We start from the raw sequence: 19,645 nt of genomic DNA on the forward strand, positions 1-19,645 counted from the left end.
CACAGTTTGCTTCAGTCCAGTTACTTCGCAGAGCGGGGGGAAAGCCAAGATGGAATTCCCATCCGTGAGGAATGGGTGCCTCCTGGATCTGCTGGAGGAGTCAAAGGACAGGAGTTTTAGGGAGCTGTAACAGTGAGGCCCCTCGGTGCGTGGAAGGCGTCTGCGTACAGCAAGGAACGCTGGTCTCTCTCAGCGGGGTTTTACTCTAGATCATATTCATCCATTCAAGAGGAGTGAGGGGCTGCCTGGGGTTTTCTTCCCCTGTCCAACCACAGGATGTTTAGAACCTGCTCTGGTGGTTCCCTGTCAGACCTGGGGCACCTTGGGAACACCCAAGAAGCAGAGCAATCCCTGGTAATTTTATGTGGTATTAGACTGGAAAAGCAGCCCTGCTCTAGGCCAAGCTGTGGCTCACTCCCATTTAAGTTCTCTACATTTTCCCAGCCTGACCTGAGATGTGATGTGCCTATAATACATGAAGCATGAATTTAACAAGTCCAGTTCGGAGCACTACTTGAGACACTGAAAAAATAAACTGGTCGCTGTGCTGAAATATGGTTGAGAACAGTCCCAGCCAGGAGCAGAGCAAGCCTCTGGCCCCAGGGCTGCTGGCACCCTGCTCTGCCTCCTGCCCCAGGCTGGAGGGAGCAGAGCTGCTTAAACACCAACAACCTGCTTCAGTTTTCATAACTCGCTTTCTTCGGGCTGCCTCACTGCACGCTGACCCCTCCTTTTTGGGGCTCTGCATTACCACACCCTTCGGTGATTTGCCTGGCCAGCTGGTGGTGGTACGGATCGCTGCTGCAACATCAGGTATATATGTTGGTTAGTCCACCAGAAATCAGTCTGCCTTTCCACTTTTATATGATGCCACCTGTAAGGAAATCCTTGCTGACCTTTGATCCAAGCCACAAACATCACAGGCAACTACCTGAAACTCCCATCACAGGGTGACAAATCACTGCAGCTGGGGTGATGTGCTCCCCAGGGCTGAATGGAAGGGTAAAGGAAAAACTGCTTGATCAGAAAATAGGGGATATTGTTCCACAACCACCTGCCCAGTGTGCTCTATTGCATCCGCATTTGTGACCATTCCCTGCTGAGGGCCCAACCCACAGCCCAGCTGTGACACTGAGGGAGAAGCAGCTGTAGGGCCATCTCTGAAATTGGGGATGGGGGATTTTAACAGGCCTGGGGGCTGCTTTCCCGGCCTTCTCAGGAAAGGGGGATAGCAGCATCCAGAACCACCATCTGTTGCACCTGGAGCTGCCGCCTTTATTCATACAGGCCTATAAAACGCTAATGAGAGGCTCCCCGGTACCTTCTCCTTAGCAGGGTCACCAGCTTGGAGGGTGAAAGGTTTAAATGAACACATTCACCGTCTCCATTTTGAACATTACTAAATTACAAGATCCCCCACAGGATCCTTCTGCAGGGGCAGTGTTTTACTGCTTTGCTGTATCGGGGCACACACAGGTGAAGGAAACACCGGCATCCTGGGTGTTTCCATCCCTGCCTGCGTGGTCTCCTCAGCCATTTGAAGCAGTTCATGTGGCTTGCTTTTTTTTTTTTTATTAAAAAAAAAAAGACATATTTAATTCAAAGGAGACACTTGGCCATGGGACGTTAATGGGCGTGTTAACCAGACCCACTTAAAAAACCCACATCCAGCAAACTGAAACAGCAAAGGGGAGGGATGGCGAGACCAGACCCACCAGCCCCGGCCCCCCCGCGGCTGCCGGCCCCCCCCAGGGCTGCTGGGTCCCCCCCGCCGTTAGAACTCGAAGGTGCCGAAGTGGGCGGCGCGGCCGCCGGCCTTGGGCTGAGGCTTATAGCCGATGCGGTCATTGATGATCTGCTCCCGGCTCTTGTGGTCGGCGCCCAGCGCGATGCTCGCCGCCTCCTCGCCGGCCGCCGGCACCTCCGCGTCCTCCCGCTGCTTCTTGCGGCTCTGCGGGGCAAAGGGGTCGTGTCACGGCGCGCCCAGCCAGGGGCGGGCAGGGCCCGCGGGGGCGGCCGGCCCCGCTCGCACCTCCAGGTCCTTCCGGATGCTCTCAAACTCCTCGATGTCGTCCAGCTTCAACTCCAGCCGCGTCGGCTTCCGCCGCAGCATTGCCACCGCCCGCCGCCGCTCCGCCTCGGCCGCCGCCGCTCCGCCTCGGCCGCCGCCGCTCCGCCTCGGCCGCCGCCGCTCCGCCTCGGCCGCCGCCGCTCCGCCTCGGCCGCCGCCGCTCCGCCTCGGCCGCCGCCGCTCCGCCTCGGCCGCCGCCGCCGCCCCACGCCGCACCCACGCGGGCCGCACCGCCCAGCCTACTCCGCCTCCCGGCGTGCCCCGCGCGTCTTGCCGCTAAGCGCCACCGCGCCTCCCGGCGTGCCCCGCGCCCCGCCGCGCCTTCCGGCGTGCCCCGCGCCTCCCGGCGTGCCCCGCGTCCCCCGGAAGTGGTTGTGAGGCGGTGGAGTTCGGCGCGGCTCTGTGCGGCTACCGGAGCGCGGCCACCATGGCTTCTGCACGGGCACCGGCGGCGAAAGGCGGCGCCCGCCCCCCCGCGCCTGCAGAGGTGGGTGGGTGGGTGGCTCCGGGCCCGTTACCCCTGCGGGAGCGGGGACAGGCCGCGGGCCGGCCCAGCCGTTCTGCTTTTGGGCCTGGGGCTTGCTGTGGCGGGGCGGCCCTGGTGTGGGGCAGGCCCCTCCCCCCCGCCCCGCGCCGCTGGTGACACCGGAGCTATTCGAAGGGCCGCGACTGGAGCGGTTACGTGTTTTCATGCGTTTTTACAGAACCCTTTTGTTTTTCGTGGAAATTTGTTCTAACGCTCCGCTCCTGGGAGCATCTTCCACTGCTTCCCGGTAAAGGGCATCGAGAGCTGCTGGTCCTTTTTTTTTTTTTTTTTTTTTTTTTTTTAACAAAGGCATTGCTCGTGCCTTTGCTGGCACTTGTTCAGCAAGATTAGGAAAAGCTTTGTGTTTTAAAGTTTTCTTAAAAAATAAAAAAATCCCCCAGCCTTAAGAATGAGGTCTAAGCAGATAATAACCAGAAAATAATTCAGTCTAACTTATGCAAATTGTTTAACATGGCGTTTTATTTTCTATCTTCGTATTTGGGACAACAGTCCAAAATTAACAACTCGAATACAACTTCAGGGTCTCTTAGTGATGTACGTACAAACTTTCTCCAGCAGAGCAGTGCTTTCGTGCACAGCCAGGCTGTTTGTCATTTCCTTTTTTGCCAAAATTCTGCCTTTACCTTCTAGGCTGCAAAGAGCAAGCCTGCAGAAGAGAGCGATGCTCCTCCACCCAAGAGGGCCCCCATCTTTTATGGCAGTTTGGAAGAGAAGGAAAGGGAGCGTCTGGCAAAAGGAGAATCAGGGCTGCTGGGAAAAGAAGGGATGAAAGCTGCGATTGAGGCTGGCAACATCAACATAAGCAGCGGTGAGAATGTTTAACCACCTTTTTATTTTCCCCCCCTCGTTCTGGAATATGAAGTTTTCAGAAGTCTTCTTTTGAAAATTTGAAAATTATACTCAGCTTCTGAGTATAATTTAAAATCAAAACTATGACACCATTGCCTGGACGGTTGGCTCTGTGTTTGGATCTTCCTGTTTGAGAGGGATCTCTCATCCAACCATTGTTTTCAATCTGACAATTTCATTTTTTTGTTCAGGTGAGGTCTTTGATCTTGAAGACCACATGAGCGAGCGGCAGGCAGAAGTTCTGGCTGAGTTTGAGCGCAGGAAGAGAGCCCGGCAGATCAACGTCTCCACTGATGACTCTGAAGTGAAGGCCTGTTTGCGAGCACTTGGGGAGCCCATCACGCTCTTTGGAGAAGGCCCTGCAGAAAGGAGGGAGAGGTGCTGTGTCTGCCCTGGCTGTTGCAAACAGGGTCTCAATTTATCAAATCCCTGATGTTTTCCTTTTAGCTGGGGTGCAGTGAGTGCCGCGAGTCAGTAACACTTCATTGCAGTGCAGCAAGAAAGGCAGGCAGTGATTATTTGTCAGGTTAGCTGAGAATTCACTGAGTGAATACAACTTCCTGTGTTTCTTTCCAGATTAAGAAATATCCTTTCAGTGGTTGGCACAGATGCATTAAAAAAGACGAGGAAAGATGACGACAGGTCTAAAAAATCCAAAGAAGAGGTAATGGTCTCTCTTGTTCTCTCAGTGCTGAGGGAGATTTGTATGATACCCTTTAAGATTCCTTTGACAGTCTCTACTATGTCCAGGACTCTTGGTTTTGGTCAGTCTGTGGGTTCTTTTGTCATCCCTTCATGCTGCTTCTGTATTGCCCACGTTAGCAAAACTGGGCAATGTTTTGTCTAAATCAGGAGCATTAAGTCTGGCTTGTACTCGCTGACCAAATTCCGAGCTCCATACGGCATATAGAAGAGGAGATCAGATGTTTGTTCCTTAGTATAGCGAGTCTTTCATTGTTGTTTGTCTTCATACTTGGGAAGAAAGTATTATGTTCCTGCTGCTACATGTTTCTGCCTTTGATTCTTCTTTCTTTTTGCTTCTCCTGTCTCTTTTCTCACTCCATTTTTTCCTTATTATTTTTTGAGGTTGCTGTTAGAAATAAGGACAGCTTCTGCAGCTCTGGGTGTTCTTTTTACTGGGCGATGTGTAGGCAAGGAGGAAGCTGTACGTCATTAAGTAAAAATGAGTTAGTGTTCAATTGGAATATTCTTGAGTGAAACAGCAGCACGTCAGGTTCTGATTTATAGGGCTGAGCGTTTGACTTGAGTCTCTTAATCCTAGGGCTTATAGTTATGCAAAATGCCCTTAAAAAGAGGCCTTAACACAGCAAGATTTAAGAGCAGATGCTGTGGTGGCACTTAATGTACTAAGAGGAAGTCATCTAAGGTAACTGAATGGAAGAGAAGTATCACCTTAGTTTTTTCTTCAGTTTTGTTCTTTTTGTTACAGTATCAGCAAACCTGGTACCACGAAGGACCACGCAGTCTGAAAACAGCGAGGCTGTGGCTTGCTAACTACTCGCTGCCCAGGTGAGATAAAAGAGCGCAAACGAAGGAGGGAGATGCAGCCTTTTGTAAAATCCAGCTGCTAATCCCACTGTGGGTAGTGCAGGATATTTGAGGTCAAAGGAATAGGGAACATACACTGGTAGACAGGTCCAGTAAGCTTAGAGCTTGAGTTCTCAGTGACTGGCTCGAGTTGGCCCAGTTTGGGGGAAGAAGAGGGAAAAGCCTGTTTCCAGCAGCAGGGTGAGGAAAATGTAGAGGCTTGTTACTTCACCTTTTCTCTTCACAGGGCGGTGAAGCGGCTAGAAGAAGCCCGTCTACTCAAAGAGATTCCAGAGGCAACCAGGACATCACAGAGACAGGAGCTACACAAATCCCTGCGAGTAGGTGTGGCAGCTGCTCAGCTGCTGTTTTTACAACTTTTGCTGATCTTCCAAAGATATCAGAAAGGGATCAGCTGCTCAGAGGTGCTGTCGGGAGATGCGTGTAGTTTTCTGCACTGTCTTCTGTTGGAGAGCTCTGCTTTTTCTCTTTCCCTGTGTTATGCATAAAGCATGTTCTAGCTCTTTCTTCAAGTGATTCGAGAGATGTACTTGAGTTGTCCCTTTGCATGGCAGGGGATGAAGAGATACCCCTGCATTACCTTGCCGCTTACCTGTGAAGTTAAAGGAATTTTTTCTTGGCTTTCTCACAGGTTTAGCTGGCTAGGAAGGGACTGCTAACTTTCCTTTACCTGTACGGTCGTCACTGGGAAATAATAACCAACACAGTAATGCAAAACATGCTTTAGATGACTCTGGGATGCCCTTTTTGAGCTTGTTAAGTCAGATTCCCAGCTTAACAGAGAGGCTCAAGCACACAGTGTGGTGCCACTCTAATCCTGTTTACACCCAGAGGCATTAGCTGCCAGAGGATTTGCTTCTCCCCTAAGCGCACCGCACTGCCTGCCCTAGTCTGTCCAGCTGCGTTTGTTGGATGAGTTGTAGAAAGAGGCTGAAACTACAGTAAGTTCTCTGTTAAAGCCAGAGTCACAAAGCAGGCCTGCAGGGTTATTGGTGGCACGTATTGCGGGTGGCACATGGAATGCTGAGCTGCGCCCCAGGGCCGTGCTAGCTTACACTGGGCAGGCTGGCTCCGTGGCCTTCCTGCTCGGAGCTGGAGTGGCTCCTGGGCAGCTCCTCCCTTTGGAAGTGACTTTCCAAAGGCCTCTGCCTCCTCCTGTGTACATTTGCCTCCTTCACCTCAGTCTTTGGCTGGGGCTTTCTCTAGTTTGTTTGTACTTCAGTTATTTTCTGTCTGTCTGGTTACAGTCCTTGAATAACTTCTGCAGTCAGATTGGAGATGATCGCCCGCTGTCCTACTGCCACTTCAGCCCCAATTCCAAACTTCTCGCTACTGCCTGTTGGTAAGTTTTCTTGTACAGCGTTTGCTTTAGGGGCTGGGAGAGCACAGCAGGAGTGAAGAAGAGGGATGTTATTGGAGGCTTGTGAGAGTTCAGAAATGGTTTTTCTTCCTACTCTGAACTCTTCACTTCGGTTTAGAGCTTAGCTGAGGTTTCTGTCTGAGTCCATTAGTTCCCATGGATGGTTGCCTGAAGTGTCCTGGTATTTTAGCTACTGCAGAACCCCCCAGGGTGGCTTTGCAGCTCTGTTTGATCTGTTCTTTGACATTCCTGTCTATGCTGACATCTGTTCCTTGTCTTCAACAGGAGCGGATTGTGCAAGCTCTGGTCTGTGCCTGACTGCAACCTTGTTCACACCTTACGAGGTAGAGAAAAGCGACTTTCACTGAGACTCTTTGCTTAGTTCTTTTGTTCCTCTCTGGGTTGAGTTCCCAGACCTGCACTACTTTGTGACTCAAAGTGTAGTATTCTTTGGGCAGACTTTATTTTAATGAGTGTCAGTCAGGCTTGTGGAGCATGGGCACGTGTCAGATAACCAAGAGGAAGTCTTGGCTTTTCTCTTAGAGCCAAGACTCAAGTTTGCTGTTTCTGTTTCTGAATGGTGGTTTGTTTTGTTTCAAAACCTGGTTTGGGTTATTTTGATCCAAATACGAGCGTTTTTGGCCAGGTCATTTAACAGTAGTAAGGTTCTTTGAACAGGGGTCACAACTTTTGCCCTCACATTTTGTATTTCGTCAGTGTCTTGATTTATATGTTAAATTTTCACTACATTTTGAGGATGACAAACCTCAGTGCTACTGGAATTGCAGCTTAGCAGTTCACAGGACCAATGTGTCTGGCCGTTATAATGCAACTTCACCCAATGTGGGATGACACGGTGAAAGTGTTCACTGGTACCTGACTAATTAGTAACAAATAAATGCTGCTGTTCTGAAGAATTGGCCAAGATCATGTGGCAGATGATGAATTTTAATTTTCCTTTCTCTTAAGGACACAACACCAACGTAGGAGCGATAGTCTTCCATCCCAAAGCCACTGTCTCCCTAGACAAGAAGGATGTTAACCTGGCCTCGTGTGCGGCTGATGGTTCTGTCAAACTCTGGAGCCTTGAAAGGTCAGAACGATACCAGACATGCACAGCTGCAGCATTGCTGTTTTGGGGTTTATTTTGTGTTACTAAACACTGGACATTTACCATCCTCCTGCAAATATAACCTTTTCTTGTAGTTATACCAGTGCAATTCCTGGCCTCAGTATGTGCCACCTTCTTCAGCAGGAAAAGAGATCACCCTGATTAGGGGAATCAAGGTGAGGGGAAATTATCTGAAAAGAATCAAGTCATAATTGCTGCTGGGCATTAGTAAACTGCTTTGGGTGATGGATGGAAGACTTGGAGATCATTTCATTCTAACCTTTCATTTAGGAGGAAATTTCCTCTCTTGAGTATTAAGAAATGAACTTTTGAGTTATTGGATAGCACCAGTATTGGGAGGTGGACTAACCAAATATATGACCATGCACAAAAGCTTCAGCCTGTGATGAAAACAAGTAGCTCTGTCACTGCACAGTGTAGTTCTGGAACACGTGCACCATCTGTCTCAAGCCTGTAAAGAAGGGAACGGTGTAGATACCAAGCATCAGCTGTGTTTGAAAAGTGGAGCCCTGCAGTGCACCTCAGGAAGAGGCAGGCAGCTGTGAGATCCTCAGTTGTTCATCCTTAGCTGAAAGTTGCCGTTCCTAACTGCAGAAGCATACCTGTGCAAAGGGACAGGGCGTTTACTAGTCTTACGTGACCACATCTCTAGTTAGCCTGCTGGAAACACTAAATGCTGTTCAGGCCTTCTGCTGAAGGCTGCTGACCTACTGCCTGTAATTCTGGGAGAATAAATATTCACTCTGTCTTGCCTCCCTGCAGTTTTTCAGAATAGCAGAATTTGCGGTAGTTCAGGATGTGTTCTGTGTAGTCACAGAAAAAAAACTCCCTGCAATTCAGGTAGTCCACATTTTGTTTCTGCACTTTCAAAGTGCTAATGACAAGGGCCTTGTTAGTTTTCAGGAATAACAGTTATCCCAGGAGAACGTTATAACCAACATGAGTGTGGATAAAGGGGTTTTATTTAAAGCTTTAGGTGTGTGAACAAAAGGCAGAATTTGGAGTCATTAGTTAAAATTCTGACGTTCCTGTCTGGCTTGCCTTTAATTAGCAGTTCTTCTGTTGTGATCATAACATTTGCAGAGGCCTGGCTAGAGCCAGCCACCTCCGACCAGTGTCCAATGATTTTTGTTTCTGTTTTTTAGTGATGAACCAGTGGCAGATATTGAAGGACACAGCATGAGAGTGGCACGTGTGATGTGGCACCCGTCTGGGAGGTTCCTGGGTACTACCTGGTACAGAGATTTCGTTGTTTGCAAAGACATTACCATTAGCTGTCTAGTTGGTAGCCCAGTGACTACCATTGCTTGTCCACAGAGGAGCCCAGCATGGGCAAGGGTTGGCCATTCTTGACAGCAGCTGGGCTGTTGTCTGCCCCTCACGTGAGACCCTGTTGGTCTCCAGCTGGAAATAAAATGCCCACAGAGTTAATGAAATATCCTGTTACTCTCCTTGGAGATACGTGTATTTGGACAAACACTTTGTTTTTACAGCTACGATCACTCGTGGCGCTTGTGGGACCTGGAAGCTCAGGAAGAGATTCTCCATCAGGAGGGGCACAGCAAAGGGGTCTATGACATTGCCTTTCACACGGATGGGTCTCTCGCTGGGACTGGGTGAGTGTCCTTTGTGGCAGGACTGGGTGTGCAGTATTATCAAGGTTTTGTTGCTGGCTGATGCCGAGTGCCCCAGCAATTTCTGAGCCTACTCTGGCAGTTGCTGAGGCCTGATGGGCAACGCTTGGGTTCTCCCTTCCTAGTGGACTGGATGCTTTTGGCCGGGTGTGGGACTTGCGCACAGGACGCTGTATCATGTTTCTAGAAGGCCACCTGAAGGAGATCTACGGGGTTAACTTCTCCCCAAATGGGTAAGAAAGGAGCTTGCGTGGTTTACGTGGGAGCTCTGAGTACAAACCCAGCTCCCAACAACATGTTCTTCTCCATCCTTTGGCAGATACCACGTCGCAACTGGCAGTGGTGACAATACCTGCAAGGTATGGGACCTCCGCCAGAGGAAGTGCATCTACACCATTCCTGCCCATCAGAACCTGGTGACTGGAGTGAAATTTGAACGTAAGTACCTCCTGGCTGATGTTCCTTATCCCTGCCTCTCCCAAGCTGAGGTGGCAGGGGATAGGGGCAACTCGAAACCACATCTTCAGGTCAGGAAGACCTGTACTGGTTAGCAGAAAAGATTTGCCGTGGGATTATTTGCAAATCTCACTTCTCCCTTTTTCTCATCCTCTGCTGCAGCCAATCACGGTAACTTCCTGCTCACAGGCGCTTACGACAACACCGCAAAGATCTGGACTCACCCTGGCTGGTCCCCTCTGAAGACCCTGGCTGGTCACGAGGGGAAGGTGATGGGACTGGATATCTCCCTCGATGGCCAGCTGATAGCGACCTGCTCCTATGACAGAACCTTCAAGCTGTGGACAGCGGAGTAGCTCAGAGGTGCTGCTTATGAACTGGAATGGAGACGTTAATGGCTTTCAACTAAGACTTGTTTTTTTTTATATTAAAGAAAAAAAAAGAAATCGGCTATTGCAACATGCGTTACGATAGCTGTAGTCACTAGTTGGTCTTGGGTTGAGGTATTTTTGAAGCGCTTCTGTTTCCCAGGGCTTGGTTGGAGTCAGATCTTGGGTGATGTTTTTCCACTTTTTAGGACTTTGGTTTTATACCACAGATAGTGCTTTCTGCTGTAATTTGGAGACAGTCCATAGGCGTCCACCCTCCCCTCCAAGTCAGGCTCACAGGCTTTCTCCAGCCTGTTCCGGTCATTTGTAGGTCGCCATACAGCCCTCGGGTATGGTGTTATTCAGCCTCTGTTAATACCTTTCATTTTCCAAGAGCCTTTGGTAGCCTGTGTGGAGATTCTGTAAATAAAATGCAGAAGGCTCACTCGGGAGCAAGAACTTGGCCTGAATGTATCAGTGATGTGGCTTTTCTTCTAGACTGCTCTAGTTCCTTCCCCACACGCACAATCTGAAACCAGTAAATCCCCCTGTGGCCGCCCCACTGATCACACATCGTTGCTCTACATGTGAACGCTCTCCTGGTGCTGGCAGTCGGGGGGGAAGCTCTGGGGGAGTTGCCTCCCCTCGCAGGGCAGTCTCTGCCAGGGAGGTTACTACGGTCAAAATGCTGCCACCTCCTCCAGCGCCGGGTCTGCACCGTCACTCATCCGGAGTACGTGAATTCCCGAGTGAAAACTTGCGCAGAGCAGTGTGGAGCTGTCACAGACGGCCAGTGAGACCAGTGGTCCCGATCCCTCGAGGCACAAGGAGGCCAGGCAGGCTGAGGGAAGAGACAAATCACTCGGCACGCTTGGTTTGCCAAGATGAGACATGACCACACCAACCTCCCACCACCTGGCTCTGCCTGCTCGCCTGAGGCAGGTGAGCTGCACCCCTCGCTGTCCCGGGTCCCCGCAGCCAAAGGCATCGGCACGTGCCCCCTAGAAGAGAGACCCTCCACCCCTGTAAGCCCCACGGGGGACCTGTGCGTTGCCCAGTCGGGCAGTGGCCAGCTCACAGGGATCCAGGCTGACGTCAGGCTCTGCCCTTTCCCTGGAGACAAAGCGGGGATGGATGGACAGACCGACCCCGCTGGGCAGAGCTGCAGGTCTTGCGTGGAGGCGTTCCCAACCTGCCTTTTTCTCCCAAATTGCTTATGGTCCAGAAATGGTTTTCCTAAGGGCTGTGCTACACTCAACATGCAGTTTTGATCAACCTCCAAAAGGGAAAGAGAAATAAGACTTACAATGTCCATCGGCCCTTCTGTTCGTGTCTCTTACTACACAAACCCCGAGGCAGCATTAGTGCAGGGACCCCAGCCCCATGCTGAGCTGCCAACAGCTGCATTTGGCACGGACAGTCAGGCAACCACCTCTTGTGGTGACTTGCACCCTTCCAGGAGCAGCTGAATTAAGGCTGGCCGCTGTGGTAGTCACCCAGTTGTGGAGGCAACAGGATCAAAACAAATCTGCTGCCAACCCCGCGGCCACCTTGGCGTGTGCGGGCACCAGGGTGAGAGAAGAGGTGAGTGAAACAGAAGGCGAGAGCTTTTCTGCAGGGGATCATCAGGTTTCTATTTTCATCCTATGGTAAATAAGTGCATTTGGAGAGGGGCTTAGACACGGGGAGCATCTAATGCTGATGACTTCACCGCATTTGGTGTGTGTCTGTGAACCTGAATGGCTTCCAAGAGGTCCCTGCCTTCTGCGCAAGGCGTTACTAACAAGCCTGCTGCTACGGCAGGGCTTGGCATGTTAACAGCCTTTGTGCCCAGCTCAGGTGAGGACTCTGCCCTCGCCAAGCCCTCCAGCAGGCAGAGGTACCCCCCAAACGGCAGTGATTCCCTCCAGCAGGCAGAGGTACCCCCCAAACGGCCGTGATTCCCCTCAAGGGGACAACCAAAGGCAGGGCAGTTGCTCACCAGCCCTCTGTCCTCCAGCACGACTGTTTTTTACAACTTTCCACTCGTATTTGTGGAAAGCCCTGGAGTTCCCCTGTTCGTTTTTATTTTTATCATTTGTCCTGTCATTGCTGAACTCGGATGGATCTTTAAAAGCCATCTCTCATCGCTGCTTCCTTTTATTGTAGGAAGGACACTCCACCCAGTCCTGCAGCTGGATTAGAGTAAAACCCAGAGATTTCAGGCATCATCGTGCCCATCACCACCAGGAGACAGAAACAAAGGGAACAGTTATCCCAGAGTGAGGCGCGTGGCGTGGGCGGGACCCTCCCCTACCTCCAGTGTCACGGTCCCAGACCTTCACTGTGCTGTCGTAGGAGGACGTGGCAATGCTGGGGGTGACAGCTGGGCCGCGTGGAAGGAAGACGCACGAGGTCGTGGTCTGTAAATGCCCTTTGTACTCGCACACTCGGTTTCTTGTCTGCCGTAGGTCCCACAGCTGCAAGGCAACAGGCAGAGGTTCGAGCTCAGGCTCTGTTGCTGCCACTTGCCAACACGGAGCTCTTTTACAAAGAGAGGAAGATGGTTTTGGATAAAGAGCTCCTTGCCCATCCCCAGAGTACAATTACTGCCTTTGGGCCCTGCTCATGCTCCCGGTCCTGGAGAACTTCAAACCTCAGGGGATTTTCACCATCGGTGACTATTTGAGCATGTGCCCACACCCATTGGAGCTGATGGGCTAAGACTGCCAGGGCAGATAGCTGTGTCTCCAGCCTGCTCCCGCCCTCAGCCCTGCTCTCCCTGGGTGGGATGGTCTCATCCTCTCGATGCTCACACACAGGGCTGAGAACCTGCAGGGCTGAGAACCTGCAGGGCTGAATCCCTGGTTTGGAAACACCTTGAGCAAAGGGCCCCTTACAGGCTTTCTGTGAGAGCCTCGTGCTCCTTGATGCCATTACTGAAACAAAACTCCAGTGCTTTAATCAGGAAGAATGTCAGCTCGGCTGTTCTCTGAGCAGAAGGCTTACCGAAGGGACAGGCAGGAAGGCACTAAGCTCCAGCCCTGGCTGGTGACACCAGCATAAGGCCAAGACAGTGGGAGCAAGCAGATCCTTGGAGCGCTGATCTTGCTGCCCTCTGCTGTATCCCGTGAATGTGGGAGAAAAAAAATCAGAAAAAGCCGGACTCGGTGCCCGGCAAACTCACGGTGGCCTCGCTGCCCTCGCCCGCGGAGCCACTGCTGCTGCTGAGGCAGTACCGCCCATCCTGGCTGGCATCGCAGCACGTCTGAATGTGCTGCTTGGCTGGGAACGTGTGTGCCACCTGCAGCTCCCGGCTGTCCCAGATCCTGGAAGGAACGGCAGTGGGGAGGGGGACTCTGATGCACCATCACCACGACAGGCTTCCTTCCGTACCCCGCGCCCCCCACACCCTCGCTGTGCCCTCGTGCTTTGCCCTTGCTGCTGTGCCCCATGCTGCATCCTTGCATTTATCTGTTCTGGATCAATCTCCATCCAGAGCAGCTGTGCTGAGCTTGCTTTTTTTAATTCTCCTTTCCACCCACAGCTGCCACCCCGTGCTGCTTACAGCCACGGATGTCCCTAGACCATCCTCCCCTGGCAAGAGGCTACAGCTCCAAGACCCAGGTGAGCTGGAAGGTGGCTACTAGCCACCCCAGCAGGGCATGGGAGACCAGGTGGTCATGACAACCAGAGAGACAGCTTGTGCGCCGGCATCTTCCATAACCCCCACGTGCCCCAGGCTGTAACTTCCTTCTCTGTGGCCACATGAAGGATTTACCTGATTGTTTTATCCTCTGAGGTCTGGATGACATAAGGTTCTCCTGGAACCCAGCACAGATGTGTGACCTGTGGAGAGGGAAGGATGAGCGGGAGCCCACCCCTGCCTGCAGCCCAGGCTGGCATCCACCTGTAGGTACACATCCAGCGCGCTCCCACCCTCTTCCTCATGCTGGGTTACGAGCAGGAAACGTTGGATGAAGGTTTTTTGTACTTCCCACCAATGTTGCTCCCCTATTATTATTTTATATAGATAATATATATATATATATATATATATATATATAATCGTGGTTATTTGCAAGCAGGGAGGTGCCAACAGCTCAGCAGCACACAGAGCCGTGGTATGTGGCACGGGAGCCAGAAGATGGTACCCATAGCAGCTCTGCTGCTGAGCTGGAACAGAAGGGAAGGCAGCCCCCACGGTGCAAGGTGCTCCCTAGCAGCTATCAGTCGGAACATTAATACATTTCTGTATGGGTCTTGGTACCTTTGTGCTCCTGGATTTTCTGTTACTTGGAGAACGGAGTAACCAGCCTTGAGCTTTGGTCTCCCCAGGTGCACAGGCAACCCGTGCAGTGCCTCAAGGGCTTCTTGCAGCACCAAGCTCAGAGCAAATTTGTTCTACGTGGCTTCATGTGCCAAATAACTGTGCAGGCATCGAGCTGCTGAGATAGGATGCAAGAAACCAGCAGCTCCTACCAGATTCCTGGAGATAGCGGCTCTGCCCAGACACTCTCCGGTCTCTGTGTCCCACTTGCACACGGTGTTGTCTCGTGAACCTGAGCACAGCTGGGAGGCATCTGCAACCACAAGTTAACATTAAAAAAAAAAAGTCAAGAAAAGCTGTCAATAAATCCCTGGGCAATGGGAGTGTGTTGTCCCTCACCTGGGCTCACAGCCAGTCCAGTAACAACCAGGTCGTGTCCCAGGAAGCGCTGGCTTGGCCCCGAGGTCCCGTGAAGCTCCCACATCATCACTGTCTTGTCCCGCGATGCACTGAAGACTCTGTCTGAGTCAGGGGCAGCGGTGACCTGCCAAGGACAAGACAGGAGAAGCCAGTTAGTCGCTCCGTCATTCCGGGCTCCCCAGTCCCTGACAGGTACCCGTACCAGAGACCCCACCGCGCTCCATTGCTCACCTTGGAGACCTCCCGCTCGTGCCCGACGAACCGCCGCAGTGCAGCCCCAGATCTCCAGCTGCAAATGGCCACGGTCTGCGGAGCAGCAGGGAGAGGCATCAGCAGGGGCAGCAGCAGAGCGGGTGAAGGAGGATTACACACGTTCTTGGTTATGTTACACTGAGACCCGTGCACAGCCCAAGCTTGGAGAGGGAACATGTTCTTCTGGTTTTGAGCTCCTACAGCATATGCAGCTGCCTTTAGAGCCTGTCCTGTGCCAGGTAACATGTGATCCAGTGATCCCAAGCCTGGGTGAGACCATTGGATGTGATCTGAGTTCAGGAGAGGTTATAATATTTGATTCAATGTGCTTCAGTGCATGCTCTCACTCTAAGCTCATCTTTTCTTTCCAAATCCAGGAACTGACAAAGTTGTTACCATTGACGGAAATGTTTAAAGCTCATGTTTAAACCTTATTTTCTGAACCTGTGAATACATTTTCATGACTGTGCTTTGTGCCTGGTGGCAGGGGGTACCTCACCTTATCTCGTCCTCCTGACACACACAGGTCTGGTTTGAGAGCAGCCACAGAAGCGACGGCATCGGTGTGCGTGGGGCCGTGCTGCCTGACGGCTCGGACAGGTCCTGTCTCTTCCACGGAGCCATCGGCCCTGCAGCAGCAGGCAAAGAGACAGTGGCAGGGGCTGCAGGGGCTTCAGAGCAAAGCCAGGGTGTCACTCCCCAGTGCAAGAGGGGTCTGGGAGATGGCACCGCCGGCTGCGCTGGGGAGCGACAACATCTGCCTTTGGAAAGCCAAGGGGGAGCTGGGAATGGACAAATGCTCCTGGACTAGGTGAGATGGAGCAGGTCTATTCCATCTCTAGAGCTGCTAAATATTTAGGTGTTAACTCACTCCATACTGGTGCAAAGAAGAAAAGAAATGTTGATCTCGCCAGCCTCCCCTTCCACTAACACCTGGCAGGCTCTGCTGCGCCCCTCTGCTCTGGCACAGCCTGGCCAAGCCCACCGAGCCCCCTGCTGCTGCCCTGTGCTCTCAGCTGGTCCCCAGGCAGAGATCACCCACCCTGCTGCCACCCACTGAATTGCTTCATCTTGCCCATGGAAGCCGCTGCGTCTCTGAAGAGACGGTGAAGCGGTTTGGATCTTTGGGCTAAATAGTTGCCCCTGGAGCTGTTACCCTTCAGAGCTCTGCCCGAGCCATCGCAGAGCAGGACCCCCGGCCATGGGCAGGACCCCCGGCCATGGTTGCACACTTGGCCACTCCTGTGAGCTACATTTTAGATTTCAGTCCCCCAAAGAAACCGAGCAGACTTTAGAAGTGAGGGTCAAAAATAAAAATCCAATTCATACATTCAATAACAGAACTAAACCCACACGCTTGCTACAGTCTCTATTCATTTGCTGTTCTCTCTTTACTCTCGAACCTGATTTATTGACTTCAGGCATGGTCGCCTGGCATCGCGTTACCTGTATTTGGTGGTGTGGAAGGTGATTTTACTCTGCAGTTTCCCCATAGCTCTGCCGACTAGCACAGCTCCCGCTCCGGCCAGCAGCGGGGAGCATCACGCCGCACCTCAGGTGCCTGCCGCTGGGATGCGGGCTGTGGGTGAGGAGACACAGTGTTACTGGGAATGCAGAGAGGTTTCTCCTTGTTACAGATATGGGATAAGGCATATGTATGCTGATAACACACTATCTACATCTTAACTTCATTTAGAGTAAGAAGAAAAACCTCAGAGGAGGGGACGTCTGGAGCTCCCTAGGCAAACCTGCTCAGAGCAGAGCCACCTTCCGAGGTGATGCTCCTGGGACCTTACAGCTGGGCTTTGAAAGTATCCAAGCTTAGTGAGGCCACAATAGAGATGAAGCTGCTGCCTACAATTCTTCTAGCACCTCATGCCTCCTCTTACTCCAGTATCTGCTCTTGACTTCCATATTTCCCAGAGATCCCAGTCTCTAGGCTGGTGAGTGCAAACACCCCCAGTCTAAAGTCCATAGTGCCAGGTGGGACCGAGGTAACCACAGCCACAGGCAGCCTGAACTTCACCGGACCAGCCTGACTTAACGTAAAGCTTGAAGCGATCTTTCCATAGGCTGAGGAATGCTTTGGGAACAGCAGCTTCTATGTCCAGAGACTCCAACCCCACATCCAGTCTGGGGCATCCCACCCGTGGCATCCCACAGCCAGTCCCCGCACCAGCGTCCACCCGGGCAGAGGAGCCTTCGGCAGAGCAGGGGCCCGAGGCAGCATCTCCCCCTCATCCTCATGGGTCACCGACCCAGCCGAAACCACTTTCAATGACAGTGAATTGTCATGTACAGTAATTGGCTTCTTCTTAGCTCAAGACATGCTAATTGGATTTAGCCTGTACTAGGTGTATGTTGGCATTCCCGTCTTCTGGGTCAGTAGTATTTTGCTAATAAAAATCAGAAAAAAGCACCTCTGCCTGCTTGTTCCAGCAAAGAAAAAACCTGCTTGAAGGCTCTGCTCACAAAACCCCAAAATACTGCCCACCTGAAAACCAAATCCTGGGAGCACTAAGCAGGAGGGCTTGGGTTTCTACAAAATATTCCCTTTCTAATTTTACCCTGACAGCCGTTGTGATTAGCAATTAGTAATACCCAGTTAATCTCCACCTGTTCCATCCATGAGTTTGCATGTTCAAAAGCTGTGAAGAATAAGAAATCTCACAGCCGAGGGGCAGCGACAGTTCAGCAATTTGATCAGACTGAGTGTCCAGGTCATTTCAGTACATGAGCAACAAACAGGGTTTGTCCTTGCCAGCAGGAGAACCCCGGAGTTTTTTTCTCCTGTAAAACAAGATTCTAGGAAAAAGCTGAGATGTAAATTCTAATTTTTTAATTATGGTGATTACTATGTTTCCCCACTCATGGAGTTAATGCACACATGCACAGTCGACCCTACCTGCACATCAGCTCAAATCAGTGTCAGGGGGAGGCTGCCTGCTCTCTCCTGCCTTTTGCCCACCGCCAAAAAGAGATTTTTCTGAATCCTGAACAAGAGCAGTAGCTGCTCGGGCAGGACGTTCCCCTCACCTGAGGTGTTAGGATCTGGCAGGCTTCCCTACACATTGACCATGAACCTGGTCCATCCCAAAGCTCTCCAGGAACACAGGGATCCTGCCGCAGCTGATCCATACACAGCCACCCCTCCACAAGACCGAATTTCACGCCGGAGGAGCTCCCATCCTCCCTTCTCCCCAAATGTATCGCTTAGCAGAGAGCAAAAAAATTTTTTACTAAATCATTTTTTAAAAAGAAAGCACCGAAACCACAGCAACGTTTCTCCCCGTTTTCCTGGGGTGTTAAACAGCCCCTCGCAGGGGGTGTTCTGCTTTCGGGGGGCACGGGGGCAGCCCCCAGCCCCGTAGCCAGGGGTGGCCCCAGGCAGTGACACAGGTCCCTGAGGCTGGGGGTGCCCCCTGGGTGCTCCCCGGGTCCCTGTGCATGGGGGGAGCCCCTAGGTCGGTGTGGGGCAGCCCGGTGGGGGCAATGTGGCGCAGTCCAGGGGGCTATAGCTGGGGCAACCCTGGCAAAGGTGTGGTGACAACGCAGGTCCCTATAGCTGGGGCAGCCCCATGGGAAAAATATGGGGACAACATGGGTCCCTATAGCCAGGGAAACCCCATAGGAAGGATGTGGGGTGGCTCCTGGGAGGGATACAGGGACAACACGGGTCCCTGTAGCCAGGGCAACCCCTGGGAGGGATACAGGGACCCCTGGGAGCGATGTAAGGACAACATGGGTCCCTACAGCCGGGATAGCCCCCTGGGAAGGATATGGGGACCCCTGGGAGGGATACGGGGACAACAAGGGCCCTTGTAGCCGGGACAGCCCCCTGGGAAGGCTGTGGGGCTGCCCCTCGGAGGGGTATGGGGACCTGTGGGAGGGGTACGGGGACAACATGGGTCCCTACAGCTGGGACAGCCCCCTGGGAAGCGTATGAGGACCCCTGGGAGGGGTACGGGGACAACACATGTCCCTGAAGCTGGAATAACCCCTGGGAAGGCTGTGGGGCAGCCCCTGGGGGGGGAGGGTACGGGGACCCCTTGGGGGGGTATGGGGACAACATGGGTCCCTGCAGCCGGGACAGCCCCCTGGGAAGGATATGGGGACTCCTGGGAGGGATATGGGGACAACATGTGTTCCTGAAGCTGGAATAACCCCCTGGGAAGGCTGTGGGGCAGCCCCTGGGGCAGGGTACGGGGCCAACACGGGTCCCTGTAGCCGGTACAGCCCCCTGGGAAGGATATGAGGACCCCTGGGAAGGGTACGGGGACCCCTGGGAGGGGTACGGGGACAACACGTGTCCCTGAAGCTGGAATAACCCCTGGGAAGGCTGTGGGGCAGCCCCTGGGGGGGTGGGGGGTGTGCGGGGACCCCTGGGAGGGGTACGGGGACAACACGGGTCCCTACAGCCGGGACAGTCCCCTGGGAAGCGTATGAGGACCCCTGGCAGGGGTAGGGGGACAACACGTGTCCCTGGAGCTGGGATCACCCCTGGGAAGGCTGTGGGGCAGCCCCTGGGGCGTACGGGGACCCCTGGGAGGGGTACGGGGACAACACGGGTCCCTGTGCCTGGCCCAGCCCCGCGGACACCGGGCAGCCCGCCCCGCCCCGGGGACAGGCGCACTCACCGGGGCCCGGCCCGTCCGTCCCGTCCGTCCCGTCCCGGCGCGGCGCAGGGCGGGCGGGGCGGGGCGGGGCCGCGGGGGGCGGGGCGGCGCGGGGGGCGGGG

At 53.0% G+C, this 19,645-nt stretch overlaps 3 protein-coding genes across 7 annotated transcripts; 1 reads left to right on the forward strand and 2 right to left on the reverse strand.

Annotated features, from left to right (window-relative positions):
* Nucleotides 1-1,546: 1,546 nt before the first annotated feature.
* Nucleotides 1,547-2,313, reverse strand: CDC26 (cell division cycle 26). Of its 2 annotated transcripts, XM_037400189.1 has the most exons (3): nt 2,258-2,313; nt 2,033-2,137; nt 1,547-1,951 (listed from the first exon to the last, which is right to left on the reverse strand). In XM_037400189.1, the coding sequence occupies exons 2-3, from the start codon at nt 2,111-2,113 to the stop codon at nt 1,775-1,777; spliced, it is 258 nt and encodes an 85-aa protein (XP_037256086.1). In that variant the 5' UTR covers nt 2,114-2,137; nt 2,258-2,313; the 3' UTR covers nt 1,547-1,774. The 2 variants fall into 2 exon arrangements, with proteins under 2 accessions (XP_037256086.1, XP_037256085.1); XM_037400188.1 differs by lacking the exon at nt 2,258-2,313 and having other exon boundaries at nt 2,033-2,152.
* Nucleotides 2,314-2,416: 103 nt separating this feature from the next.
* Nucleotides 2,417-10,445, forward strand: PRPF4 (pre-mRNA processing factor 4). 2 transcript variants are annotated; one of them, XM_037400177.1, is made up of 15 exons: nt 2,417-2,558; nt 3,108-3,152; nt 3,249-3,426; nt 3,659-3,845; nt 4,044-4,131; nt 4,918-4,997; nt 5,263-5,356; nt 6,284-6,378; nt 6,682-6,740; nt 7,366-7,489; nt 8,674-8,763; nt 9,022-9,144; nt 9,288-9,395; nt 9,482-9,600; nt 9,781-10,445. In XM_037400177.1, exons 1-15 carry the CDS (start codon nt 2,499-2,501, stop codon nt 9,972-9,974), a joined length of 1,644 nt encoding a protein of 547 aa, XP_037256074.1. In that variant the 5' UTR covers nt 2,417-2,498; the 3' UTR covers nt 9,975-10,445. The 2 variants fall into 2 exon arrangements, with proteins under 2 accessions (XP_037256074.1, XP_037256075.1); XM_037400178.1 differs by lacking the exon at nt 3,108-3,152 and having other exon boundaries at nt 2,418-2,558.
* On the reverse strand, nt 10,014-19,589 carry WDR31 (WD repeat domain 31). Of its 3 annotated transcripts, none has more exons than XM_037400180.1 (10): nt 19,545-19,589; nt 16,354-16,486; nt 15,407-15,536; nt 14,887-14,961; nt 14,635-14,779; nt 14,448-14,548; nt 13,747-13,814; nt 13,153-13,294; nt 12,283-12,445; nt 10,014-10,827 (listed from the first exon to the last, which is right to left on the reverse strand). In XM_037400180.1, exons 2-10 carry the CDS (start codon nt 16,398-16,400, stop codon nt 10,667-10,669), a joined length of 1,032 nt encoding a protein of 343 aa, XP_037256077.1. In that variant the 5' UTR covers nt 16,401-16,486; nt 19,545-19,589; the 3' UTR covers nt 10,014-10,666. The 3 variants fall into 3 exon arrangements, with proteins under 3 accessions (XP_037256077.1, XP_037256079.1, XP_037256076.1); XM_037400182.1 differs by lacking the exon at nt 19,545-19,589 and adding an exon at nt 17,524-19,186; XM_037400179.1 differs by lacking the exons at nt 16,354-16,486; nt 19,545-19,589 and having other exon boundaries at nt 14,887-15,173; nt 15,407-15,510.
* Nucleotides 19,590-19,645: the final 56 nt, after the last annotated feature.

The sequence above is a fragment of the Falco rusticolus genome, chromosome 9, assembly GCF_015220075.1.
Source record: "Falco rusticolus isolate bFalRus1 chromosome 9, bFalRus1.pri, whole genome shotgun sequence".
Classification (NCBI taxonomy): Eukaryota; Metazoa; Chordata; class Aves; order Falconiformes; family Falconidae; genus Falco; species Falco rusticolus.